Below are 27622 nucleotides of genomic sequence, written 5' to 3'. Positions count from 1 at the left end.
TGTATTTGAGGTTTAAAAAGGCTTCTGAAGTTCATCATTTTCATTTAGAAATTTCCCTTACAAAAATCATATCAACCCCTATGAAAATATCCATTTAATTATAATCCACATAATAATTCACATTTCCTGTTGGTGCTGCGCTTCAGATTTCCCTCATTCCGCTCTTACTCTCCTCTCTCCTCACTTCTCTTCTACTCTCTGCCGTGTGACATTTACTGTAAGTAGTTGGGTGTTGGTTGACTGGGCGACTGATGATCCCTAGTTAAATTGATGATGCTGGAGGGCTGGAGCAAGCCATCACCATCAGAATCTCGACGGAGCGTCCCCAGTGGTTGCCGCGACAACCCTGCTGAGATTTTAAAAAGCATGTAGAAAGCGTGCTATGTGGTCACTTTCCCCCCGTGGAGAAGGAGAGTGGAGAAGAGAAGAAGAGAGGAGTGTATACTGAAGTCTCCGGGGAAATGAGGAAGTCTGTGTGTCCTCTCCATTGGTGTAGTTGTGGTTTCCTGGCTGCTGTACCTGAAGTTGTCTCTGTCATGTTTCCCTGCTACCCCACCAGGCACGTGGCTGTTCTGACTGAAACCATCAAGAAAGGGATCCATGATGCTGACTCAGAGGCCAGATCGGTCGCGAGAAAGTAAGTTTTTTTGGGGGGGGTTGTTTATTTTTGTAAATGAGTCAGAATTTGTCTTCAAGTCCTAGCAGTTCACGACCGACACAAGTGGATGACGATATGGAATAATATGCCGTCTGTCTGTGTCTCTGATTTTACTACTAGTGATCATTTGAAAAAGTATTAATGCTTCTGGATTTTTATTTACAAAGCATTGTTTCATATGTCACTTTCTCCAGCGGTGATGTGCAGTATATATACAAAAGTATGTGGACACTCATTCAAATGAGTGGATTCGGCTATTTCAGCCACACCCATTGCTGACAGGTGTATAGAATCGAGGATATAGTCATGCAATCTCCATAGACAAACATTGGCAGTAGAATGGCCTTACTGAAGAGCTCAGTGACTTTCAACGTGGCACCGTCATAGGATGCCACCTTTCCAACCAGTTTGCCAAATTTTGGCCCTGCTAGAGCTGCCCCAGTCAACTGTAAGTGTTGATATTGTGAAGTGGAAAATTCCAGGAGCAACAACGGCTCAGCCGTGAGTGGTAGGCCACACAAGCTCACGGAATGGGACCGCCGAGTGCTGAAGTGTGTAGTGCGTAAAAAATAATCTGTTCTCGGTTGCAACATTTGCCACGTGCAATGCCATGTGTTGGCTGGAGTGGTGTAAAGCTTGCCGCAATTGGACTCTGGAGCAGTGGAAACGCGTTCTCTGGTCTGATGAATCACGCTTCACCATCTGGCAGTCCGAGAGACGAATCTGGGTTTGGCGATGCCAGGCAAACTCTATCTGCCGAATGCATAGTGCCAACCGTAAAGTTTGGTGGAGGAGGAATAATGGTCTGAGGCCTCATCGCCCAACATCAATGCCCGACCTTACTAATGCTCTTGTGGCTGAATGGAAGCCACCGCAGCAATGTTCCAACATCTAGTGGAAAGTCTTCCCAGAAGAGTGGTTCTGTTACACCAGCAAAGGGGGACCAACTCCATATTAATGCCCATGATTTTAGAATGAAATGTTCGACAAGCAGGTGTCCATATACTTTTGGTCATGTAGTTTATTCAGAGTCAGGTGTGCTGTCATATGAGTCATGTGCTGACAGTTATGTTAATCTACTTAAACAAGGGGCTGTGACGTCTGTGACCTTCATGTGACCTTCATGTGACCTCTGACCTTTCTCCCCCCTCCCTCACCCATAGGTGTTATTGGGGTTTCCATGGCCACTACAGCCGGGAGGCGGAGCATCTGTTCCAGGCCCTGGAGTCAACCTATCAGAAGGCTCTGCAGTCTCACCTGAAGAGTTCTGACAGTGTCGTGTCTCTCCCCCAATCAGACCGCTCATCCTCCTCCTCACAGGAGAGCCTCAAGTAAGATATCCCCTCTCCTTCCTCCCGTCATCCATCCACCCTTTCCTCCATTTCTGTGAAATGTTGCCATGATTCATAAGGATGTGTGGAAAGAGATTTAAAAGGGTATTTAACATTGATTTGAAGATGGCACTAATGGATATGTCTACCTCATGCACAGCAATTATTATCAGACTAGGAAACCACTGGGAGTGATTTTATTGGTTGATCCAGTTTAATCATCCTCCTCTGCTTGTTGACCATTGATCTCATATACCATGATTCACCAGCACAGTGTTTGTTATGATGAGAACGGGGTTGGGATTTGGACAGAGTGATGTCATTTTACTCTTAAGACTGAGGATGTTTTTTCTGCCTCCTCACCAGAGGGGTCCGAGCCCTGTACTAATGTCCAGACCTTTGCCTCTGACTTTGTCTCGCTTTGACAGTTTGATGCACAGCGATGCTGGGCTGTTTGTCATAAATCTGTTTGTTAACCTCATGATGGTGTGTCCTTCTGTCTCAGCCGGCCCCTGTCTGTCAAGAGTGCCATAGGAGGCAGCATGACAAGGGGTAAGAGTACTACTAAAATACATTTGTAATTTCTCAGTGTGTGGTTTATTCCATGTCACCATTTTATATGTTTTTATAATCAGTTGATATTTCAACCACACTCCCATGGCAGGTAAGATGGTGAGTTCCAGGGTGAACTCCAACTCCGGCGGTTCCCTTCAGCGTTCCCGTAGTGATGTCGACGTGAACGCCGCGGCCAGCGCCAAGTCACGCCTGATCACCGTGCCCTCCGCTTCTCCCTTCAGCTCAGCAGCTGCCCTGCCCCCAGGCTCCTACGCCTCACTACCCCCTCCCTCCCCAGGTCCAACACACACTACCCCCCCCTCCCTCCCCAGGTCCATCCATGCCAGGCCCTAACTACCCCACACACACTACCCCCCTCCCCAGGTCCCCAGGTCCATCAATACCCCCTCCCTCCCCAGGTCCATCAATGCCAGGCCCTAACTACCCCACACACACCACTATATTTCAAAATGTCATGGTCACAGGATGTCAGTTCTGGAACAGTCATTTCTCAAAGTCTCCACGATGTCTTAATTACGTTATTTAGAAGAAATATTAATCTGAAAACCACTGGTTTTTATGGCCAGAGTGAATATGTTAATTCATGTGATGTTGTTAGTAAGACATCGTTAAGCTGTGCTCTGAAGAGAAACATACAAAAAGGCCAGAAGTTTTGTCTGTAAACTAATTAAACTAAACATGACAAATGGCTGCCTATATTCACTCTAAGTTATGGCTACTGACCTTTGTCAATATTTAAGATTGTGATCATTAATGATGAACCCCCCCCTCCCCCTCCCCCCCAAAAATAAAAATTGGCGCAGTTTGATACTGAAGCGTGCTGCAATCCAGATGCTGTCCCTCTGTTCTTGACCTAACACGTCCCTGTGGAGTGTACTGTACATTACCAATGAGACCTCTTTCTCCCACTCACTCACCTCTTTCAGTCCTGTCTCTCTGTCACCACTATCTCTCTCCTTCCCCACCCCTCCTCTCAGTCTCCTCCTCTCTCTCTCTCTCTCTCTCTCTCTCTCTCTCTCTCTCTCTCTCTCTCTCTCTCTTTCTCTTTCTCTTTCTCTCCTTCCCCACCCCTCAGTCTCTCTCCTCTCTCTCTTTCTCTTTCTCTCCTTCCCCACCCCTCTCTCAGTCTCTCTCCTCTCTCTCTTTCTCTTTCTCTCCTTCCCCACCCCTCCTCTCAGTCTCTCTCCTCTCTCTCTCTCTCTCTCTCCTGCCTAACTGGTACTAATGTCTAACTCTATACCTCTTCCTCCACTTGCTCCACCCCCCCGCTTTGCTTTATGCTCAAAAGATGGCACACCCGGTAAAATTGATACTGGTAAGATTGTGTATTTGTGTTCCTTGTCTGTCGGGGACTGGCCCCCCTCCCTTCTGTCTGTCCTCTTTTCCGTGTTGTCTACACACTAACTTAACCCATAGTGCACTACTACATCATTCTGACCTCTTCGTCTGGTATATCTGGTAGGTCTGCATGTTTGACCAATACGGTAATAATAATTGATTACTGACGACAGACATGGTTAGATGGCTATCTGCAGTCAACACAGCACACCACGACACCTCTCCTCCCCCGCACGTTATACACAACTAATTTGTTTATCCTCCTAAGTCGTTGTCCTTTACATTTTGTACTGTTTATTATTGATTAGTGAAGGGAAAGGACCCTGTGATATTTGTGTAAAGGTGAATGTTGCATGCAGGGGAAACTCGCCCACCCTGTGGTCTCTGTGTGTGAGTGGTCTGAGTTAGGGGTCAGAGGTCGCTGAGGTTTATCTTGCCTGCTTCTCAAGCTGATCGTCTACCTCTTAGTTTTCTATATTTAGTCTTGTGTCTACTCTTTCATTATCTACATGTCACTGAGACTTTCTAGATCCAAAGTTTGTTTAAAGAAAGGGCTGTCCCCTATCCTGTTGTGTAATGCGGTTGTTCTAGAATCTAGTGCAATATTTTCTGACTAAGGAGGACCTCGCCTAACAAACATCTTCCAATGAAAATAAGGTCATAGTTTCCGCCCACATTCTAACAAAGCGCTTGTGAAGACTGTCTGAAAGTAAGAGTTATTATTGGCTAAGGTTGTTCCTTAATCTAGGGACAAGTTCCTGCTGTTGTGGAAAGAGATCACTTTCTCAGCGTCAGTCTGTGTTGTCCTAGCTTTTAGGAATATTACTTGGCTGGATTGCAAGTATGATGATGCTAGAGACATTTTATGTGGGATTTTGCTAACGAATATCATACATTGTGTATAATATGCACAGTTTGACATGCTCCAAAACAAGGTGTGTTGGGTCATGATGTTACTAGTTGCTTTAGACAAACCTTACTTGGGCCTCCCGAGTGGCGCAGCAGTCTAAGGCACTGATCTGGGTTTGACCGGGAGACCCATGAGGTGGCGCACAACTGTCTCAGAGTCGTCCGGGCTAGGGGAGGGTTTGCCCGCCCGGGAGGGTTTGCCCGCCCGGGATGTCCTTGTCTCATCACGCTCTAGCGACTCCTGTGGCGTGCCGGCCACATGCACGCTGACACGGTCACCAGTTGTACGGTGTTTCCTCCGACACATTGGTACGGCTGGCTTCTGGGTTAAGCGAGCAGTGTGTCAAGAAGCAGTGCGGCTTGGCAGGGTCGCGTTTCAAAGGATGCATGGCTCTCGACCTTCGCCTCTTCTGAGTCCGTACGGGAGTTGGAGCGATAACTCCTGTAACTACCACGAAGACTGTAACTACCACGAAATTGGTGAGAAAAGGGAGTAAAAATTACCCCAAAAACTGTAATAAAAAAGCAAAACCAAGACAAACCTTTCTCAGATCCAATGCATGTTTGATGGAGCCCTTAAGTGAGAATGTGGTCTTTGTGGGAATCTTTTGTTTGTTTCTCCCTATGTCTGAGTTTCAGAACACTCTCTCTCCTCAGCCAGGTCTTTTGTCACCATCTGTTTATAGTAGTTTCTTTCAGTGTTTTGTGTTGTGGTGAACAGCTTCCTGGATACAGTATAATTTGTAGTGTCTTCAGCTCTCTCACTAACTCCCTGTGTTTGTGTCCATCTCTCCCTTTGTTTGTGTCCATCTCTCCCTGTGTGTTTGTCCATCTCTCCCTGTGTGTTTGTCCATCTCTCCCTGTGTGTTTGTCCATCTCTCCCTGTGTGTGTGTCCATCTCTCCCTGTGTGTTTGTTGTTGTCTCCAGGCCGTGTGCGTACGAGGAGAACAAGCTCCGGCAATGCTGTCGGAGCCAGCTCTACTGTGACTGACAGCAGGGGGCGCAGCCGAGCCAAAATGATGTCCCAGTCCCAGCGTGAGTATACATACACACACGCACACATTGTAAGCAAAATCTCTCCCTCACTGTTATCTGTCTGAACTCAGGGAAGCCAGTCCACATTGTCATCTCCAGTCTCTTTCATGTAAACCCTCAGTATGACGTTTAACCTGCCTGCTGTGAGGTCATACTAGGTTCTCCTTCAGTTTCTCTCGTCAGTCTGTGTGATGTTTTACCTCATGTACTTCAGCATCCTGAAGGAATTTGGAGCCACTGTTATTACTGCGCCCACAAGATGTATTTGTGTCTTGTATGTGGTTTTTCTCTCTCTGTGTCTGTGAAGACTTGAGGGGCTTCAATGATTATTGCACGTGAAACATGACATGCACAGTTAACATCTGACCCAGTGCATGCTGGGTAAACACTACTTCCTGTCACATTGACCGTTTTTATTTTCACGTCCTGTTCTGCCGCTCCCTACCATAACAACCACAGGATCCAGATCTGCTAACCCCACTGGGGGTGGTAAGGCCCGGACTTCATCCAATCAGAGTAAAGCGTCCAGTTCTTAGTCTCGCCCCTTCATCCTCTGCAGATCTCTGCATGTCAATCAACTCATTCTTCTAGTTTTTAGACTCATCACGTCATACCAGCATGCTCCATTCAACTCAAGTGTCTGTATTATAATAATTTTTTTTAATAGTCTCACAAGCTGTTTGGAGTTTGCATTGTCGAATACGTGGTTCCTTCCGCATTGGCTTATTATCTTAAATTGTTGATTGTTAATTTTGGTTGTTAATATTGGTTGTCGTCCAATGTTATTTATGTTGGTTGTTGTCCGATGTCGTTAATATTGGTGGTTGTCTATGTCCTCTGAACTGTTGTTGTTGTTGTAATCACTGGTTTGTTTTCCCAAAGCCCAGTTACAAACTGGATTTAACCCCATCTTGTTTGTCCTGCAACTGTTTATTATCTGTTTGTCTGTCACTATTTATCTCATCAAAGCTGAAACCCCATGCCTATGTTATCCGCCCTGTAGGATATACAGAGAATATCTGTGTCCCAAAGCACTCTAAACACATTGTATGTGCACAGTTGGTAAGAGTGTGGCGCTAGCAAAGCCAAGGTCGTGGGTTCAATTCTCACTGGGATCACATACACGTATTATGGACTCACTGTACTGTACTTTAGATAAGTGTCTGCTAGGTGTTATTACCACAATAAAAGCAACATATGCCTTTAGAAACATTGAAGTAATGAAACATCCCCAGAAAGAGGAAGGCAGAGCATGAGGGAGTTCAGCTTTGAGCCGTGACAGAACCTTCCCAGCATGCCATGGAGAGGTGCGTCACTCGCTGTGACCCATCATATCTTGTCTGAAAGGGTGTAATGTCCCACTCTCTCTGACTGTGGGTCCTGTGTGTTATCCTTGCTGCAGCTGGCAGCCGCTCCAGTTCCCCTGGCAAGCTGCTCGGCCACTCGTCTGGGTACGGGAGGATCAGCAGGCCCCCCTCAGCCTCCAGCACCCCTGCAGACAAGAGGAGCAAGGTCCCCCGCAGCCAGGGCTGCAGTAGAGATTCCTCTCCCAACAGGCTGGGCCTCGGTAAGGGACAGTTATATCACAATATCAGCATCATGCAAGTAAACCCAACATAGGGCATTCATGCACTCTATACACTAGGAAAAATACATTTGTCATTTGCTAACAACGCACATAGTAACTAAGTAACTGCTTTAATAAACAGTGTGTTATATAACCTACACACCGGATGCACATGCATAGCATACAGCACATGCATAGCATACAGCACATGCATAGCATACAGCACATGCATAGCATACAGCACATGCCGATCAAATTATATTTTATGAGTCACATACACATATTTAGTAGATGTTATTGCGGGCGTAGTGAAATGCTTGATAAATAATACCACACCGATGATATATATGCCCAACGTCCTCATTGCACACTCCCATCTATCTAGTGATAACAGTATAAACAGCACACCAAGAGGTGTACTGTATACATGATCTATAACATGATCTAGGATTCCTGGTCATAAACACAAAACAAGGAAACACAAACACAGAAGATAAGCCTTGAACAAGGGACCCCCATAGTACTATTATGAAGTACCAATGGACCTTTTGCACTCAAATAATGGATGAAAAAATGCTGACTAGCCAAAGTCAAGGCCCTTGTAGAAGGTGAATGGTAATAGTTTTTCTTTTAACTTCTTCAGACTATAACTGTCTAGGTTAGCAGCTAAGTAGAACTGTGTGGGAGGGTCTCATCTTGGTTGTGTTTGTTAGCATCTTCCAGGCGTGTCACATCAATGGGGTGGTGCCGCCTCTTTCAGGAAAGTGGATGAGCCTCTGTAGGGCTAGCCTGGTCATCAGCAGCCCAGCTTATGTCCTTCCAGTCAGTCTGAGTCACTGGCTCTTCTCTGACTCTGTCCTATCGCTGTGATTGATTGGTCTGTGTATTTCTTCAATGCCAGGGTTGACCAACCAGCTCGCTCCATCTTGGCTTGTTATCAGTGTGCTGTCTGAGGTCACCCTCTTGTCTGTCTGTCAGTCTGTTGTGAACAATACCATCGTCTGAGTTGGGAAGGGTGCCTTTTTTTCTATCTGTCCATGGATGAGATTGAAACATTCTGGACACACCCAATGATCAATTACATGTTGCAATGAAAGTTTTCCATTGATATGTAGTTGGTTTTCTTCTTGTCGTCTTTTTTCATCATATGTTTTTGTATTTTTATGACAACAACTGAATATAACTGTTTGTCTTTTATTTTCTTTGGCGATTTGACCGTATCTTTTTATACCCTCTTAAAAATGTTTTAGTTGTTGTTGTTTATCTGTTTTGTTTTTGTTTTGTATGTTAACTCTGTTGTAAACTACGGTCATACCAAAAGTATTTTCACAGACCAACTAAACCTTGTCGTGAAATAAGAAAAAAAAATCAAAACTGACTTGCGCTAACGTAGGTGTTTAAAATCTAACCTGATGTCCAGCATACTCCAACCCAGCACCACGTCCCAGAGTCCTCCTATCCCTCACCCCACTCTCCCCCCAGTCTCCAACCCCAGCCCCACCCCAGGCCTCACCTCACTAACCCCAAACCTGTGTTCTACCGTCCTACTGACAGCCAGGCTGTGTGGTAAAGCTCTTGTTCCTGGTACTCCTCTCTCCTCCTACAACACGCTAGCAAGGAGCCGTATCCCCCGGCCCAGCATGAGTCAGGGCTGCAGCAGGGACACATCTAGGGAAAGCAGCCGAGACACCAGCCCTGCTCGGGGCTTCAAGCCTCTTGGTGAGTACCACGACCAACCGGACACCAGGAAGTCTCTTGGAAGCAGCAAGGCCCACTAGTACACACCCCTCAGTCTCTTAGTCCCCCTCCTCTAGACCCCTACTCTCTGTTCCAGCCTCTCTACACCCCAGGACATCTAGATAGAAGATCCCACTCGAGAACTAAGGGGTATAGACCTCTCCTTTTGCCTGTTCTGATCTAGTCTGCATGCACTAACCCTCTCAAAGGTTCTGGAATATAATCACTGCACTGTCTTCCGTCTGTTTTGTTGGGAATGCTCCAAATGTTATCCTATATAAATAAGTTTCTGTGTATTTGAATGTTTAATAAATTACCACCAAAAGATCACCATTTTTTCTCCAATCACTTAGGCCCAATCATTTATTGTACATATCTCATAATAAATCTAAATCAAGAGGCAGAGAAAAAAGGCAGTGACTACAGTAAACAGTTTACTGTATGCATCATCGTATTCAATGTCCATACCTGACCTGCTTCTCCGCTCTTTTCTGTGTTGCTGTCACATCACAGGAAATGACACAACTTTGTCACTGCTTTGTCATGGGAGGGGGGAAAAGCAACAAAATTGTGTGACAAAGCGGGATGCGTGAGGGATACCCCTCCTACCCTATGACTGTTGTAGATGTGGGCAGCAGGAAGCCTAGCAGTTAGAGCATTGGGCCAGTAACCGAAAGGTTGCTAGTTTGAATCCCCGAGCTGACTAGATTAAATCTGCCCTTGAGCAAGGCACTTAACCCGAATTGCTCCAGAGTCACCGTGGGATATGCAAAAAAACACCCTTCCATTTCACAACACACACTTGTACATTTGTGAAACAGGACAAATATAAGCACCCCCTGTTTGGCTGGTTGGTCATAGCTATAGTAGCTGAATGCAGCCAGGCGCTGAGCCTTAGTCATCTACAGAGGACGGTACCTGTCGTGTATGTGTCACTAACCCCACTGGTGTCACTCACCCGTCCTGTCCCTTGCAGCCTCCCGACGTACCTCCCGCTCTACCAGCGCCTTATCCACGGCTGACCCCCACAGCCAGTCAGGTGACCTGCATGCCCCACCCCTTTCTCCGTCCCCCATATTAGTGACTATGCCGCCATGTGTCCATACATAGTACTGTGAGGGCTGTGCCCACCCTGCTGTGCCCACCCTGAGGCAACATTTATTCCAACTTTTCAAGCTTGTAATGGTCTTTTCTTTTAATTGACAAGAAGATTTTTCATATTATGTGCTGTGGTCATCTGCTTCAATGTGTTTTGTGATTTTATTTTCAAATGCTTGTGTTTCATACTGCGTAATCATGATATCCCTACCTATATAATTTTCTCCTTGTTATTGACTTTTTGGACATTGTATAATGTATTTGTACTTAATACAATAAAGTATCTCATATCAGATTTGTTTTATTTTCCCGTCTGCAAGTGTCAGTGGGGTTATTTTTTCTTCATTTTTCATGAGGTGTTTCAAACAAGTCATTCTGTGGTGATTTCTGTTGGTGGTTGGTGCCTCTTCATCTTTATTTCAGCATAATTTTTTTCATTTATCAGTCAAACTTTTTGGTGTTTTTCATTTCCAAGCTTTTTGGTGTTTTTCATTTCCAAGCTTTTTGGTGTTTTTCATTTCCAAGCTTTTTGGTGTTTTTCATTTCCAAGCCTTTTGGTGTTTTTCATTTCCAAGCCTTTTGGTGTTTTTCATTTCCAAGCCTTTTGGTGTTTTTCATTTCCAAGCTTTTTGGTGTTTTTCATTTCCAAGCTTTTTGGTGTTTTCATGCCAAACTCTTTAATTTCTTTGCCCTGTAAACCCCATCATATCTTACCTGAGATTTGATTACCGTATTCTGACGTAAGTCCCTGACAGCAATTCCAATGGCTTTCTCCTCTGTTTCCTCTACCCCACTCCCCTCTCTTCCCTCCCCCAGACCGATTTGGTTTGATCCACCAGGCCCGCATTTCTGCCTCGGTGAACGCCATGAGAGTCCTCAACACTGGCACTGAGGTGGAGGCTGCTGTGGCTGACGCACTGGTAAGTCACCAATCAACTCTTACTAGTTGCCAGTTCTGAAGACATCACTACCGTTTGACAGTTAATGGCCGAGGGACTCCCAGGAGGTTTTGCCTGTTTTGCATTTGGCAGAAAATAACTGCATTAAGAAGTCAAATGTAATGACATGAAATCATCAAGAGTGCTTGTGTTTGTGTATGACTATCAGAATATACAGTGGGCTCCAAAATTACTGGCACCCGTGACTGGCAATGCACAAACAATACTTAAAAAAATATAAACAATATAACTATAGAGAGAAACTCAAAATACCAACATGTGAAAAATACTGTACTTTATTAATGTTTCAATGGAAACCAACAAAATAATTTATTGATTTAATTAAAAATCATTGTCTTCCAAATCAAGGTTTCACAATTAATGGCACCCTTAAAGATTATTGTAAATGACAATACCAAAATTAAACCAGGAATTAAATTCCACTTATTTAAGTGCATCGAAGTGTTATGGAACTATATTGAGCCATTACATCACTTCCTGTTTCACTAGGGTATAAAAATGAGGTAACATACATGCAATATCCCTTGGTCATCCAACACCATCAAGAAAATAAAATAACTGTCAGTTCAAAAGGGACAGGTGGTCGTAGACCTTCATAAATATGGTAATGGCTACAAGAAGATCCACAAACTATTGAATATAACACTGAGCAAAGTCGGGGCAATTATTTAAAAATTAAAAAGATATGGAACAGTTGAAAACCTCACGGGTAGAAGACGCAAATGCATTTTGCCCCCCAGGATAGGGAGGAGGATCGTGAGAGAAATGCTACAAAATCCCCAAGAATCACTGTGAAATAATTGCTGGCGTCTTAAATCACTAGATTTAAAAAAGCACTGCCAGACACATCCACAGGCTCTTTGGAAGGGTTACCAGAAGAAAGCCCTTAATGACCCCAAGACACAGACGCAAGCGCTTGGAGTTTGCCAAACGTAATTTAATTTATGATTGGAAGGTGCTCTGGTCAGATGAGACCAAAATGTAACGTTTTGGTCAGATACAGCATCGGCATGTTTGGCATCGAAACAGAGATGCATACAAGGAGAGGCACTTCATACCCATGGTGAAATATGGTGGTGGGTCAGTGATGTTTTGGGGTTGTTTTAATTCCAGAGGTCCAGGGACACCTCATACCCATGGTGATATATGGTGGTGGGTCAGTGATGTTTTGGGGCTGTTTTAATTCCAGAGGTCCAGGGACACCTCATACCCACGGTGATATATGGTGGTGGGTCAGTGATGTTTTGGGGTTGTTTTAATTCCAGAGGTCCAGGGACACCTCATACCCATGGTGATATATGGTGGTGGGTCAGTGATGTTTTGGGGCTGTTTTAATTCCAGAGGTCCAGGGACACCTCATACCCATGGTGATATATGGTGGTGGGTCAGTGATGTTTTGGGGCTGTTTTAATTCCAGAGGTCCAGGGACACCTCATACCCATGGTGATATATGGTGGTGGGTCAGTGATGTTTTGGGGTTGTTTTAATTCCAGAGGTCCAGGGACACCTCATACCCATGGTGATATATGGTGGTGGGTCAGTGATGTTTTGGGGCTGTTTTAATTCCAGAGGTCCAGGGACACCTCATACCCATGGTGATATATGGTGGTGGGTCAGTGATGTTTTGGGGTTGTTTTAATTCCAGAGGTCCAGGGACACCTCATACCCATGGTGATATATGGTGGTGGGTCAGTGATGTTTTGGGGCTGTTTTAATTCCAGAGGTCCAGGGACACCTCATACCCATGGTGATATATGGTGGTGGGTCAGTGATGTTTTGGGGCTGTTTTAATTCCAGAGGTCCAGGGGCACTGGTTAAGACTGATGGCATAATGAATTCCACCAAGTATCAGGAAATTTTGGTTGCCTCTGCCAGAAGGCTGGATCTTGGCCATATGTGGACTTTCCAACAAGACAATGACACAAAACATACCTCAAGATCCACACAGAAATGGTTCTGTGACAACAAAATCAATGTTCTGCCATGGTCATCTCAGTTGCCGGACCTCAATCCAGTCGAAAACCTGTGGGCGGAGTTGAAGAAGGCAGTTGATAAGCGCAAACCCAAGAATGTGAAGGATCTGCGTAGAGGAATGGTCCAAAATCCCTCCAAATGTGTTCCTTAACTTTGTCAAGCATTATAGGAAAAGACCTTGCTGTTTTCCTTGCCAGAGGTGGTGGCACTAAGTACTAAATGAGGAGTGCCAATAATTATGAAACCTTGATTTTGGTGAAATGTATTTTGTATGATTTGGTGGGTTCCATTGAAACATTAAAAAGGTATAGTATTTCTCACATGTTGCTATTTTGAGTTTATCTCTATAATTATATTGTTTATATTTTTTTAAGTATTGTTTGTGTATTGCCAGTCAGGGGTGCCAATAGTTTTGGAGCCCACTGTATATAGGGGATAAATTTAGACTGCAAGTAATTCAACATTGCTAAAGTGTAGAGAAAAACATTTTAAAATGGCTTCTCTTACTCACCAGCAGGACTGCACTCATGATTTCTCTTCTTGACAGTTCACCTCTTTTCTTCTTTCCTCATTGGTTATCTTCAGCTATTAGGAGACTCCAGAAACAAGGTAATTGTCCAATTTGTGTACCGTTTGTATATTCATTCTATTCACTAATCAACAGAGATTATACATGCAAAATATTATCACTAAATGTTGCCCTTAGGCCTAACTGGCAGATTAGATTTATTATTCAATAAAATCTCCCATATTATGATTAACAGTATGCATTCTTATAACACAATTTAATAATCTCATTGCATGTCCATCATCAATCATGATAAATCAACAGTTGGAACAAATTGCATGGCAATACCTCATTCATTGTGCATCGTAGCTCATCAAATCCTACATCATGGCTGAGTTTGAGTGACCAAGTTTTTCCTACAGAGTTTTAGTCTGTCTGTCCCACTTTTCTCCTGTTCCTATGACCTGTGAACTCCCCATTAACCCATCCCTCCCAACAGCGGAAGCCTATGAGGCGGCGCTATGAGTCTCCTGGTATCTACTCTGACGATGACGCAAACAGTGATGCGTCCAGCGCCTGCTCGGAACGGTCGTACGGCTCCCGGAACGGAGGTATGTGGTCCTGTGTTAGTTGGTAAGAACGTGGCACTAGCAACACAAAGGTAGTGGTTCGATTCCCACTAGATGTACATATGCTAAAATGTACGTACTCACGTTGGATAAAAGCGCCTGCTAAATTGTATATATTGTCATTATCTAGGTATCCCTCACTACCTGCGTCAGACAGAGGATGTGGCAGAGGTACTCAACCACTGTGCCAGCTCCAACTGGTCTGAGAGGAAGGAGGGACTGCTGGGACTGCAGAACCTGCTGAAGAGTCAAAGAATACTCAGGTCAGCCCAGGGCAGAGGGGTGGACCTTTTAGAAAGGAATCTATAAGGATAAAGTAAGGGTTTGTGTTTATAATGTAGAGTTTGGAGAAGGTATAGTTTGTGTTTAGAGTGTTGTGCCTGCTGTGTTTGTTCATATTTCATGGTCATTTCCTTTTTGAAAATGTCCAACTTTTGAAGAGGCGAGCAGGTCAAGGGTCCTGCGATGGGTTTCTTTTTATAGCTTTCCTTAATTGGGGAAGAAATGACTTTGTGAGCAGCCTGCAGGTATAAAGCCGCCTGTCAGATGGTGCAGTTAAAGATTAATTTCAGACAAAGCAGTTTCACTGTCGGCTCTCTCTTAGTTTCCCTGTCAGGCCACCAGCATTCTGTATCCTGAAGAAGGCGCTTTACGTCAAGCCTCTCTGATGTCTGTGTGTGCCTATGTTTATTGATGTGTGCCGGCGGATGCTGTTGTGTGTTGCAGCCGGGTGGAGCTGAAGAGACTCTGTGAAATCTTCACCAGGATGTTCGCAGATCCACACAGCAAGGTAGGTGACAGGATGTTCAGCTGTTTGAACATTTCATATCAATACAATGATACTCACTCATAGCTTTTACTTTTGAAATCCAAAAACCCATTGCTTAGCAGTGATTTGTCTGAAAACTAATTGAGTGTGTTTTGTTGCATGGCCTGCTTTGGTGTGGATTTTAACAACAGAGAGTAAGTGTGTGTTTTTAATCTCAGTTTTCTACTATACAGACACTTATTGCCTGTGTTGTTACTTATAAAGATGATATGTTGTCAGTTGTTGATGGTAGCGGTGTGTGTGTGTACGTGTGTGTGTGTGTGTGTGTTCCTCAGGTGTTCAGTATGTTTCTAGAGACTCTGGTAGACTTTATCCTGGTGCACAGAGAGGACCTGCAGGACTGGCTGTTCGTCCTGCTCACCCAGCTACTGAAGAAGATGGGAGCTGACCTGCTGGGGTCTGTCCAGGCCAAGGTTCAGAAGGCTCTGGACATCACCAGGTATGGATCTCTAAATCCCCCCTCCGATAACATCTCAAACCATTTTTACACTATCATGCCGACCCAAACCAAACTGTGTTGACTTGGATATTTTCTTTTTTTACAGTCCTTTTCAGCACTGTTCTAGCGTCTATGGTGGATTTGTAACTAGGCCAGCTCATTACAGCTGTTTTTGGTTCAGTTGTGTGAAAATACAATTTTGAGTATAATTTCACTCATTTAATTTAGTAACTAATATTGTTTTCTGTTTTGGTCTTCTCAGGGAGTCTTTTCCGTTTGATCAGCAGTTTAACATCCTGATGAGATTCATTGTGGATCAGACACAGACACCCAACCTCAAGGTACAGTATGCAGAGAAGGTCGCGTAACTAGATCATTCCCTGTTTCTGTTGGGGGTTAACAATTTAACATTTCATATGCCAGTAACTACAGTACAATGGTGATATTGTCAAACATTTTAAAAGTAAACTTGCTAAATGCCTGTGTGTATCGTGGAGCTAAACCATGTGTGTATCGTGGAGCTAAACCATGTGTGTATCGTGGAGCTAAACCATGTGTGTATCGTGGAGCTAAACCATGTGTGTATCGTGGAGCTAAACCATGTGTGTATCGTGGAGCTAAACCATGTGTGTATCGTGGAGCTAAACCATGTGTGTATCGTGGAGCTAAATCATGTGTGTATAGTGGAGCTAAACCATGTGTGTATCGTGGAGCTAAATCATGTGTGTATAGTGGAGCTAAACCATGTGTGTATCACACAGGTGAAGGTAGCCATCCTGAAGTACATAGAGTCACTGGGAAGACAGATGGATCCTACAGACTTTGTCAACTCCAGTGAAACGCGACTGGCTGTATCTCGCATCATTACGTGGACCACAGAACCCAAGAGCTCTGACGTCAGGAAGGTATGTCTCAGTGGGAAGTAGGAACTACTACTTAATGTAGGTATCTGCTGCAATAGGTGCTGTAGTCCCTATGGTCTGCACTATAAGGACTAGCTGAACCACATGCTGTCCAGGCAGAAAGCCATGCGAATACTGCACTGCTAATAGTACAGCAGCTGGATTAGCCTACTTCCTCAAACAAATTCAGCTTGAACTGTTTTTTATCATATATTCACTTGGATTAAGTGTGTTTTCATTTGTTGATTAATCTTAAACCCAGAACCCATCCTTTTAGAGGAAATGCATTCAATAGTTTTTCAATGTTATTGATATTAACATGTTATGTACTGCAGCTGTCCATCCAGTGGGTTTCACCTCCTTTCTTTGTATTAGTTGATGTTCTAAGTGGTTGTCAATGATGCCATGTGCCACCAGGAATGACCTGAGCAAACACTATCTCCCTGTGCTGAGGCAGGACGTTACAAATGAAGTCCTCAACTAGCTAGTGTTTTAACACAAGGTGTATCTCACGCAGTAGGGTACTAAAAACAGGGAGACTCAAAATGACCTTTGACGGTGGGGGAAATATATATATTTTGAATGCTTTTTATTGTTTTATAATAGAAACAAACTTTATATACCTTAACTGCATCCCACAGGAGGACCCGGCATACAGCTATAACCACGTCTAGGTTTATAGTAGTGTACTACTATAAACATCTGCTTTCCTTTGTCAAAACTACAATACCCATAATTCTACCCCCCTGCCACTGTGCCCCAGACCCTTCATAACTGGGTGGTGGAGGAGCTATCAGGCAGGTCCGGTACTGCAGCCTTACTGGAGGGGCACCTGGAAGAGAGGTGTAAGCAGGTAGTGGCTCATCAACCAATCACTGTCCAATGCCAAGCACGCTCCGCCCGCCGAGCCGCACCGACACCAAACTGCCTCAACGAGTGGGAAACGATCTCAAGTGTGGCCTCTCCCACCTCATCTTTACCCTCTCTAGCCCTTTCTATCGCTCGCTCTAACCTGCAGTAGCTATGCCTTGCGACTTTGATTGTGGATAAATGGACTGGTTTGAGAGTGAAAATACTTTTGTTGGCCAACAAAACACTACTACAACACTAAACAGTATTTCTGTAAGGACTGTGAGAATGGATTGTTGCTTTGTTTTTTTGAAGTGCGAGTTCTACCGGCTGATGTCGTTGCTAAATAACAATGTGAAAACTTGACTGCTGTTTTTTCGTCTTCTGTTCTCTGTGCCGAACACATTTGTCTGTTCTGAACCACATTAACACCCTGTCCATATGCATGCTAACATGGTCGTTTGTAGTAGAATGAATCATTTAACATTGTGCTTATTAAGGGAATGTCTCAGTCCTAGTTGGAAGCAATATCTGACCTGATAGAAGCATGATTTCTCTTACCGCAACATATAATGGACTATATTACAGCAATAGTTGCAAAAACGTGTTTGATAAAGTGACTAACGGTTACTCAGTACTGTTTTAGTCAGCATATAGCACTACTCACTGTGTTCCAAGCCTCCCACTGGTAGGGATACCTGACAACAGACGTAGCTCTTAGTGGAGCAAAGGGCTTCCCTGTAGGGCTTCCCTGTAGGGCTTCCCTGTAGGAATACATAACCCACTATTGACTATTATGTCTGTACCCTACATCCCAAAGGAAGCCCACCTAACACACTGTTTACTGTAACTATACCCTCTGCTCCCTACTGTATGTACCTATCCCCTCTGCTCCATACTGTATGTACCTATCCCCTCTGCTCCCTACTGTATGTACCTATACCCTCTGCTCCCTACTGTATGTACCTATCCCCTCTGCTCCCTACTGTATGTACCTATCCCCTCTGCCCCCTACTGTATGTACCTATACCCTCTGCCCCCTACTGTATGTACCTATCCCCTCTGCCCCCTACTGTATGTACCTATACCCTCTGCCCCCTACTGTATGTACCTATCCCTCTACCCCTACTGTATGTACCTATCCCCTCTGCCCCCTACTGTATGTACCTATCCCCTCTACCCTACTGTATGTACCTATCCCTCTACCCCTACTGTATGTACCTATCCCCTCTGCCCCCTACTGTATGTACCTATCCCCTCTGCTCCATACTGTATGTACCTATCCCCTCTGCTCCCTACTGTATGTACCTATACCCTCTGCTCCCTACTGTATGTACCTATACCCTCTGCCCCCTACTGTATGTACCTATCCCCTCTGCCCCCTACTGTATGTACCTATCCCCTCTGCCCCCTACTGTATGTACCTATCCCCTCTGCCCCCTACTGTATGTACCTATCCCCTCTGCTCCCTACTGTATGTACCTATACCCTCTGCTCCCTACTGTATGTACCTATCCCCTCTGCTCCCTACTGTATGTACCTATCCCCTCTGCTCCCTACTGTATGTACCTATCCCCTCTGCTCCCTACTGTATGTACCTATCCCCTCTGCCCCCTACTGTATGTACCTATCCCCTCTGCCCCCTACTGTATGTACCTATCCCCTCTGCTCCCTACTGTATGTACCTATACCCTCTGCTCCCTACTGTATGTACCTATACCCTCTGCCCCCTACTGTATGTACCTATCCCCTCTGCTCCCTACTGTATGTACCTATACCCTCTGCCCCCTACTGTATGTACCTATCCCCTCTGCTCCCTACTGTATGTACCTATCCCCTCTGCTCCCTACTGTATGTACCTATCCCCTCTGCCCCCTACTGTATGTACCTATCCCCTCTGCCCCCTACTGTATGTACCTATACCCTCTGCTCCCTACTGTATGTACCTATACCCTCTGCTCCCTACTGTATGTAACTATCCCTCTGCCCCTACTGTATGTACCTATACCCTCTGCCCCCTACTGTATGTACCTATACCCTCTGCTCCCTACTGTATGTACCTATCCCCTCTGCTCCCTACTGTATGTACCTATCCCCTCTGCTCCCTACTGTATGTACCTATCCCCTCTGCCCCCTACTGTATGTACCTATACCCTCTGCCCCCTACTGTATGTACCTATCCCCTCTGCTCCCTACTGTATGTACCTATCCCCTCTGCTCCCTACTGTATGTACCTATCCCCTCTGCCCCCTACTGTATGTACCTATACCCTCTGCCCCCTACTGTATGTACCTATCCCCTCTGCTCCCTACTGTATGTACCTATACCCTCTGCCCCCTACTGTATGTACCTATCCCCTCTGCTCCATACTGTATGTACCTATACCCTCTGCTCCCTACTGTATGTACCTATACCCTCTGCTCCCTACTGTATGTACCTATACCCTCTGCTCCCTACTGTATGTACCTATACCCTCTGCCCCCTACTGTATGTACCTATACCCTCTGCTCCCTACTGTATGTACCTATACCCTCTGCCCCCTACTGTATGTACCTATACCCTCTGCTCCCTACTGTATGTACCTATACCCTCTGCTCCCTACTGTATGTACCTATACCCTCTGCCCCCTACTGTATGTACCTATACCCTCTGCTCCCTACTGTATGTACCTATCCCCTCTGCCCCCTACTGTATGTACCTATCCCCTCTGCCCCCTACTGTATGTACCTATACCCTCTGCTCCCTACTGTATGTACCTATACCCTCTGCCCCCTACTGTATGTACCTATACCCTCTGCCCCCTACTGTATGTACCTATCCCCTCTGCCCCCTACTGTATGTACCTATACCCTCTGCCCCCTACTGTATGTACCTATACCCTCTGCCCCCTACTGTATGTACCTATCCCCTCTGCCCCCTACTGTATGTACCTATACCCTCTGCTCCCTACTGTATGTACCTATCCCCTCTGCTCCCTACTGTATGTACCTATCCCCTCTGCCCCCTACTGTATGTACCTATCCCTCTGCCCCCTACTGTATGTACCTATCCCCTCTGCCCCCTACTGTATGTACCTATCCCCTCTGCTCCCTACTGTATGTACCTATCCCCTCTGCCCCCTACTGTATGTACCTATCCCCTCTGCTCCCTACTGTATGTACCTATACCCTCTGCTCCCTACTGTATGTACCTATACCCTCTGCCCCCTACTGTATGTACCTATCCCCTCTGCCCCCTACTGTATGTACCTATACCCTCTGCCCCCTACTGTATGTACCTATCCCTCTGCCCCTACTGTATGTACCTATCCCCTCTGCTCCCTACTGTATGTACCTATCCCCTCTGCTCCCTACTGTATGTACCTATCCCCTCTGCTCCCTACTGTATGTACCTATCCCCTCTGCCCCCTACTGTATGTACCTATCCCCTCTGCTCCCTACTGTATGTACCTATACCCTCTGCTCCCTACTGTATGTACCTATCCCCTCTGCTCCCTACTGTATGTACATATACCCTCTGCTCCCTACTGTATGTACCTATCCCCTCTGCTCCCTACTGTATGTACCTATACCCTCTGCCCCCTACTGTATGTACCTATACCCTCTGCTCCCTACTGTATGTACCTATCCCCTCTGCTCCATACTGTATGTACCTATACCCTCTGCCCCCTACTGTATGTACCTATCCCCTCTGCTCCCTACTGTATGTACCTATCCCCTCTGCCCCCTACTGTATGCACCTATCCCCTCTGCCCCCTACTGTATGTACCTATCCCCTCTGCTCCCTACTGTATGTACCTATCCCCTCTGCTCCCTACTGTATGTACCTATACCCTCTGCCCCCTACTGTATGTACCTATCCCCTCTGCTCCCTACTGTATGTACCTATACCCTCTGCCCCCTACTGTATGTACCTATACCCTCTGCCCCCTACTGTATGTACCTATCCCCTCTGCTCCCTACTGTATGTACCTATCCCCTCTGCCCCCTACTGTATGTACCTATCCCTCTGCCCCTACTGTATGTACCTATCCCCTCTGCTCCCTACTGTATGTACCTATCCCCTGCTGCCCCCTACTGTATGTACCTATCCCCTCTGCTCCCTACTGTATGTACCTATACCCTCTGCCCCCTACTGTATGTACCTATCCCCTCTGCTCCCTACTGTATGTACCTATCCCCTCTGCCCCCTACTGTATGTACCTATCCCCTCTGCTCCCTACTGTATGTACCTATCCCCTCTGCCCCCTACTGTATGTACCTATCCCCTCTGCCCCTACTGTATGTACCTATCCCCTCTGCCCCTACTGTATGTACCTATCCCCTCTGCTCCCTACTGTATGTACCTATCCCTCTGCCCCCTACTGTATGTACCTATCCCCTCTGCTCCCTACTGTATGTACCTATAGCCTCTGCCCCCTACTGTATGTATCTATACCCTCTGCTCCCTACTGTATGTACCTATCCCTCTGCTCCCTACTGTATGTACCTATACCCTCTGCCCCCTACTGTATGTACCTATCCCCTCCTCTGCCCCCTACTGTATGTACCTATCCCCTCTGCTCCCTACTGTATGTACCTATACCCTCTGCCCCCTACTGTATGTACCTATACCCTCTGCTCCCTACTGTATGTACCTATACCCTCTGCCCCCTACTGTATGTACCTATCCCCTCTGCCCCCTACTGTATGTACCTATCCCCTCTGCTCCCTACTGTATGTACCTATACCCTCTGCCCCCTACTGTATGTACCTATCCCCTCTGCCCCCTACTGTATGTACCTATCCCTCTGCTCCCTACTGTATGTACCTATCCCCTCTGCTCCCTACTGTATGTACCTATCCCCTCTGCCCCCTACTGTATGTACCTATCCCCTCTGCTCCCTACTGTATGTACCTATACCCTCTGCCCCCTACTGTATGTACCTATCCCCTCTACCCCTACTGTATGTACCTATCCCCTCTGCCCCCTACTGTATGTACCTATCCCCTCTGCTCCCTACTGTATGTACCTATCCCCTCTGCTCCCTACTGTATGTACCTATCCCCTCTGCTCCATACTGTATGTACCTATCCCCTCTGCTCCCTACTGTATGTACCTATCCCCTCTGCTCCCTACTGTATGTACCTATCCCCTCTGCCCCCTACTGTATGTACCTATCCCCTCTGCTCCCTACTGTATGTACCTATCCCCTCTGCCCCCCAGGTAGTCCAAAACCCCACTATTGACTACTGTATGTCCCTCTGTCCTCTGCCCCCCAGGTAGTCCATAACCCCACTATTGACTACTGTATGTCCCTCTGTCCTCTGCCCCCCAGGTAGTCCGTAACCCCACTATTGACTACTGTATGTCCCTCTGTCCTCTGCCCTCCAGGTAGTCCGTAACCCCACTATTGACTACTGTATGTCCCTCTGTCCTCTGCCCCCCATGTAGTCCGTAACCGCACTATTGACTACTGTATGTCCCTCTGTCCCCCAGGTAGTCCGTAACCCCACTATTGACTACTGTATGTCCCTCTGTCCTCTGCCCCCCAGGTAGTCCGTAACCCCACTATTGACTACTGTATGTCCCTCTGTCCTCTGCCCCCCAGGTAGTCCGTAACCCCACTATTGACTACTGTATGTCCCTCTGTCCTCTGCCCCCCAGGTAGTCCATAACCCCACTATTGACTACTGTATGTCCCTCTGTCCTCTGCCCCCCAGGTAGTCCGTAACCGCACTATTGACTACTGTATGTCCCTCTGTCCCCCAGGTAGTCCGTAACCCCACTATTGACTACTGTATGTCCCTCTGTCCTCTGCCCCCCAGGTAGTCCGTAACCCCACTATTGACTACTGTATGTCCCTCTGTCCTCTGCCCCCAGGTAGTCCGTAACCCCACTATTGACTACTGTATGTCCCTCTGTCCTCTGCCCCCCAGGTAGTCCGTAACCCCACTATTGACTACTGTATGTACCTCTGCCCCCCAGGTAGTCCGTAACCCCACTATTGACTACTGTATGTCCCTCTGTCCTCTGCCCCCCAGGTAGTCCGTAACCCCACTATTGACTACTGTATGTCCCTCTGTCCTCTGCCCCCCAGGCGGCCCAGGTGGTGCTGATTTCTCTGTTTGAGCTGAACACCCCGGAGTTCACCATGCTGCTGGGAGCCCTGCCCAAGACCTTCCAGGACGGGGCCACCAAGCTGCTCCACAACCACCTCAAGAACTCCAGCAACACCAGCAGCGTGGTAAAGGAATACAACCAGGAATTTAAGATGTGTTTTACACTAGCAGCCATGTCAATTTTAGTGGGGTGATTTGAAAGATTGAGCTTTTGAACCTATTTCTGAGGTAGACTAGTTAATTCACTTGTATGCGATCCAATGGTTTCATTCCCTTTTGGTCATGATCTTCGATATTAACTTTTGTAAGTTCTGAACTTGTTTTTCTCTTTCTATTTCTCAGAGTTCTCCCAGCAACACTATTGGGCGGACCCCACCCCGCCACACCCCCAGCCGGACCAGCCCCCTCACCTCTCCGACCAACTGCTCCCATGGTGGGCTGTCTCCGAGGTACGTACCTCCCTTTTCTCTGACCTTTGTCTACAGGGATAGTGTCATTGTGTCTCCTAATGCATGGCTAAACCACGGAGTGCTGGTTGATGGCTTGTTCTTCTTCACCATGCATTCTAATCCTCTTCCCTTGTTAATGCATGTCTACCTCTAACCTCAACTCAGATCAGACTAGTTTCTTTTTCTCTTTTTTCCTCCCTCTGCTGCACTCTTCCCTTCTTCTTTCTCTCTTTTTCCTTCTTTCTCTCTTCTCTGTGTGTGTGATCCCTTGTGTTGTTGCCCCCACCGTGCCCCGTTCTCTCCCTCCTCCTTCTGGCCGTGCTGTGCTGTGGCCACAGTCGGTTGTGGGGTGGGTGTTGGAGTGGCGATGGGCTGTCTAAGCACCCCCCTCCCCCTCATCCTCCTCCGCCTCCCTCCACCCCCTCTGGCCCCGCCCTCAGGGTCCTCCGCAGAGCATACTCTCCCAGGTAACACTCCTAGGGGGCGGGGCCCCAGGAGGGGCGGGACTGGAAGTCCTCCCAATTTCGCTCGACCAATAGGGATTCCTTGCTTCAAGTCTCATGTTACATTATGGCATCCAGTCTTCTCTGGATAGTTATCTCTCCCTTCTTAGTTATAGCGTCACGCCAATCATCGATGGTCAGAGCTGCATCCAAAATACATATTTGACCTACAGCAATGAATTTGAGCCCTTGCATGGTATAAGACTAATACAACTAGTCTCTTCGTATGAGTATTTGTCTCTGTGTTTGTTTTTGTCCTTACCACCCTGTATATAACCCCTCACCCTTGTCGTCCTCTGTCTCAGTATGTTGGAGTATGACACAGAGAACATGAACTCTGATGAGATATACAGCTCCCTGCGAGGGGTCACAGAGGCCATCCAGAGTTTCAGCTATCGCAGCCAGGAGGACCTCAACGAACCAAGAGGGAAGAGGGACGATGCTGTGAGTCATTAGCTCAGCTCTGGAAGTTAAACTGACTGACTGACTGATGTTGGGGAAGGAAAGGGACATCAACAAGAAGCACATTACAAATATAGCTCATTATTAAATCAAGATGAGGATTTAGGCTAATCTGTTGCTTCCTGTTTCTTCCTCCCTGGTTATCATAGCCATTTTCACATGCATGAGTAACAATCAATCACATTAATCTATAAAGCTCTTTTTACATCAAAACTTGTCATCTGTAAGACCTCAGAACTGACTACAACTATGTTTCTTTTCTTTCTCTCTCTTCAGGTGGGGCGTGAAGGTGTGGCGTCCTCCCCAGGCTCAGATGCCCGTTTGGGGTTGGATGTGGTGGAGGGTGGGCGTACGGCCTTGGATAACAAGACCTCCCTCCTCAACACTCCGTCTCCCCGCTCCTTCTCCGGGCCGCGGGCCAGGGAGTTCGCCCCCTACGGCTATGGGGACACCATCACCTCATCCTACGACAAGAGTGCCCTAAAGGAGGCCGTGTTCGATGATGACGTGGAACAGTTCAGAGACTGTGAGTCACCTTTGACCTCTGCTTGGCCCTTAACCCTGTGACGCCACCTCCATGTTGACCAACTCTGATCCATCCTGTATTGTCATGACATGTGTGGCTTCTTCAGGTTTTGGCAGCACAAAGGAAGAATAGGTTTAGCTCATTCTAGTGTTACATGGTGGCTGATGAAAAACATTGGGAATAGGATAGCCCTCTAGCAGTGAATTGTGAGTCTGCTGGCTATAGTCAGTCCTCCTCCCTCCTGATTGTCTACCTTCCTCCTCTCCCCCTCCCTCCCTCCCTCCCTCCCACTACAGGCCGTCGGCAGGATGGCAGTGGTGAGAACAAGATGGTGCTGCCTAAGGGCTTTGCTCCGGGTAAAGACTCACTACTCTGACTGTTTTTTCTTCTTTTCTTTCTAAAGTGTTTCATTGCTGTTTCCATTGCCATCCATTTCAATGTCTTGAGTGATTTCCTGTCACTTTTGCTGTGTTCATGGGGATACTAGCTCGCTAAGTATGCCTGAGGGGTGTATGGGCCATACCACTCACCCAGTGCTCCCCTCTGTCCTCTCCTCAGGTTCCCAGGACCACTCAGACCTTGTGGCAGATCTTCTGAAGGAGCTGTCCAATCACAACGAGCGTGTGGATGAGCGTAAGGGGGCCTTGGTGGAGCTGCTGAAGATCACACGAGAGGACAGCCTGGCCGTGTGGGACGAACACTTCAAGACCATCCTCCTACTGCTCCTGGAGACACTGGGGGATAAAGACGTAGGGATCCAATACTCCTGCAGCTCTGATTATGCAGATCACTGCTATTTCAAAGGTTTTACTTGCAGTCATTGTGTCAAACACATGCATACAGAATAACTAGACCGCAGCTGTACTACCAAATAGCTTGTTTATTAAGCTGCTAACTTGAAAGCCTTGATACGGGTTAAAGGTTTTGGTTTGGCTGTGGGTGTGTGTGGTGGGCATGCATGGCTCCAGGAAGGCTGTACAGTATATGTATATTTGGAGGTTTAATGGGCACTCATTCTTCCTCTTCCCTCCATACAGCACACCATCCGGGCCCTGGCTCTGCGGGTACTGAAGGAGATCCTGAGAAACCAACCGGCCCGCTTCAAGAACTATGCTGAACTCACCATCATGAAGACCCTGGAGGCACACAAAGACTCCCACAAGGAGGTACAATTCCTTTTATTCTTTACATTATTGCTCTACAGCCATTTACTCAATAGGCATCTGAAAAAGAAAGGGTGTCCCCCCATGCCTCAGTGCTAGGACCTGTCCTGTTCTCTCTGTACATACCATATACCAAGGCATTATGAGTGATCTCTTCCCTCTCTGTCTAGGTGGTGCGGGCAGCAGAGGAGGCTGCCTCCACCCTAGCCGGCTCCATCCACCCAGAGCAGTGTATCAAGGTGCTGTGTCCCATCGTCCAGACGGCTGACTACCCCATCAACCTGGCTGCCATCAAGATGCAGACCAAGGTGATCGAACGCATCACCAAGGAGTCCCTCCACCAGCTGCTGCCTGACATCATACCAGGACTACTGCAGGTGAGAATCTGGTCCTGTTTGGCATTATGAGTGTTTGGTAAGAGTGTACTGTATGTGTTCACTGATTTCCGCTTGTGAATGTGTGTGCACTCTTGTTTCTCTGTCTGTATTTCTTTCTGGCAGCCAGTCCATTAATACTGATCGTCGTAAATCTGTTCCCAGGGCTATGACAACACGGAGAGTAGTGTTCGCAAGGCCAGTGTGTTCTGTCTGGTGGCCATCTACTCCGTGATTGGAGAAGAGCTCAAACCACACCTGCAGCTACTCACAGGCAGCAAGGTACACTTCCCACCACTGTCATGTTCAGCATCTCAATCAGCATCTCAAAGTCCTGACTGACAGACAGACACACACACTACACACTAGTGTTAATTTTGGCAGCTATTTTAGATTTAGGTTTTGTCTAAGTCACATTTGAGTAATTTCATCATTCTTAGTTTGTTTTTATCAGTCGAGTAAAACTGGATCATTTTAGTCATATTTTAGTCAATGCATTTTCCATTAAATAATTCATATTTACCTCTAACTTCCATCATGTGCATATTCAGCCTTATCCAACTAGGCCTACTACCTCATACCCTGCAATTAGGTGGCAAAATTGCTATTGTGGCATAGCCATGATTAACAATACTACAAAGCCTTGATTACAGGTTAAACCATTTACAGCTCAGATTTTCTCCCCAGCATAACCATTAGAATGGG

General features: G+C 46.5%; 1 protein-coding gene and 2 long non-coding RNA genes across 24 annotated transcripts in view; 2 read left to right on the top strand and 1 right to left on the bottom strand.

The window, feature by feature from the left end:
- Window positions 1-27622, top strand: part of clasp1a (cytoplasmic linker associated protein 1a) — a 101389-nt gene that overhangs the window by 67858 nt on the left and 5909 nt on the right. For 5 of the 21 annotated variants that reach the window (XM_052493584.1, XM_052493582.1, XM_052493583.1 and 2 more), the window contains 29 exons: window positions 560-637; window positions 1822-1989; window positions 2495-2541; window positions 2654-2826; window positions 3853-3880; window positions 5741-5848; window positions 6308-6364; window positions 7251-7415; window positions 8970-9134; window positions 10129-10191; window positions 11067-11170; window positions 13769-13792; window positions 14191-14302; window positions 14451-14583; window positions 15047-15110; window positions 15425-15588; window positions 15851-15929; window positions 16350-16493; window positions 17254-17343; window positions 23419-23565; window positions 23783-23889; window positions 24228-24356; window positions 24698-24836; window positions 25131-25380; window positions 25677-25736; window positions 25939-26129; window positions 26418-26546; window positions 26714-26920; window positions 27083-27199. In XM_052493584.1, coding sequence (XP_052349544.1) covers window positions 560-637; window positions 1822-1989; window positions 2495-2541; window positions 2654-2826; window positions 3853-3880; window positions 5741-5848; window positions 6308-6364; window positions 7251-7415; window positions 8970-9134; window positions 10129-10191; window positions 11067-11170; window positions 13769-13792; window positions 14191-14302; window positions 14451-14583; window positions 15047-15110; window positions 15425-15588; window positions 15851-15929; window positions 16350-16493; window positions 17254-17343; window positions 23419-23565; window positions 23783-23889; window positions 24228-24356; window positions 24698-24836; window positions 25131-25380; window positions 25677-25736; window positions 25939-26129; window positions 26418-26546; window positions 26714-26920; window positions 27083-27199 — 3442 coding nt within the window. The remainder of the gene's footprint in view (window positions 1-559; window positions 638-1821; window positions 1990-2494; window positions 2542-2653; window positions 2827-3852; window positions 3881-5740; window positions 5849-6307; window positions 6365-7250; window positions 7416-8969; window positions 9135-10128; window positions 10192-11066; window positions 11171-13768; window positions 13793-14190; window positions 14303-14450; window positions 14584-15046; window positions 15111-15424; window positions 15589-15850; window positions 15930-16349; window positions 16494-17253; window positions 17344-23418; window positions 23566-23782; window positions 23890-24227; window positions 24357-24697; window positions 24837-25130; window positions 25381-25676; window positions 25737-25938; window positions 26130-26417; window positions 26547-26713; window positions 26921-27082; window positions 27200-27622) is intronic. The other 16 variants (XM_052493586.1, XM_052493585.1, XM_052493593.1 and 13 more) reach the window with 16 other exon arrangements.
- On the bottom strand, window positions 17355-23402 carry LOC127915090 (uncharacterized). The gene is made up of 5 exons (XR_008090171.1): window positions 23294-23402; window positions 22525-22699; window positions 19603-20298; window positions 18590-18850; window positions 17355-18392 (listed from the first exon to the last, which is right to left on the bottom strand). It is a non-coding gene; the product is annotated as an uncharacterized LOC127915090 (long non-coding RNA).
- LOC127915089 (uncharacterized) lies at window positions 22689-23419 on the top strand. 2 transcript variants are annotated; one of them, XR_008090169.1, is made up of 3 exons: window positions 22689-23041; window positions 23202-23257; window positions 23307-23419. It is a non-coding gene; the product is annotated as an uncharacterized LOC127915089 (long non-coding RNA). The 2 variants fall into 2 exon arrangements; XR_008090170.1 differs by lacking the exon at window positions 23202-23257 and adding an exon at window positions 23091-23146.

This window comes from Oncorhynchus keta, chromosome 34, assembly GCF_023373465.1.
Source record: "Oncorhynchus keta strain PuntledgeMale-10-30-2019 chromosome 34, Oket_V2, whole genome shotgun sequence".
In the NCBI taxonomy this organism is placed as follows: Eukaryota; Metazoa; Chordata; class Actinopteri; order Salmoniformes; family Salmonidae; genus Oncorhynchus; species Oncorhynchus keta.
This window is presented reverse-complemented; position numbering and strand designations above follow the sequence as displayed.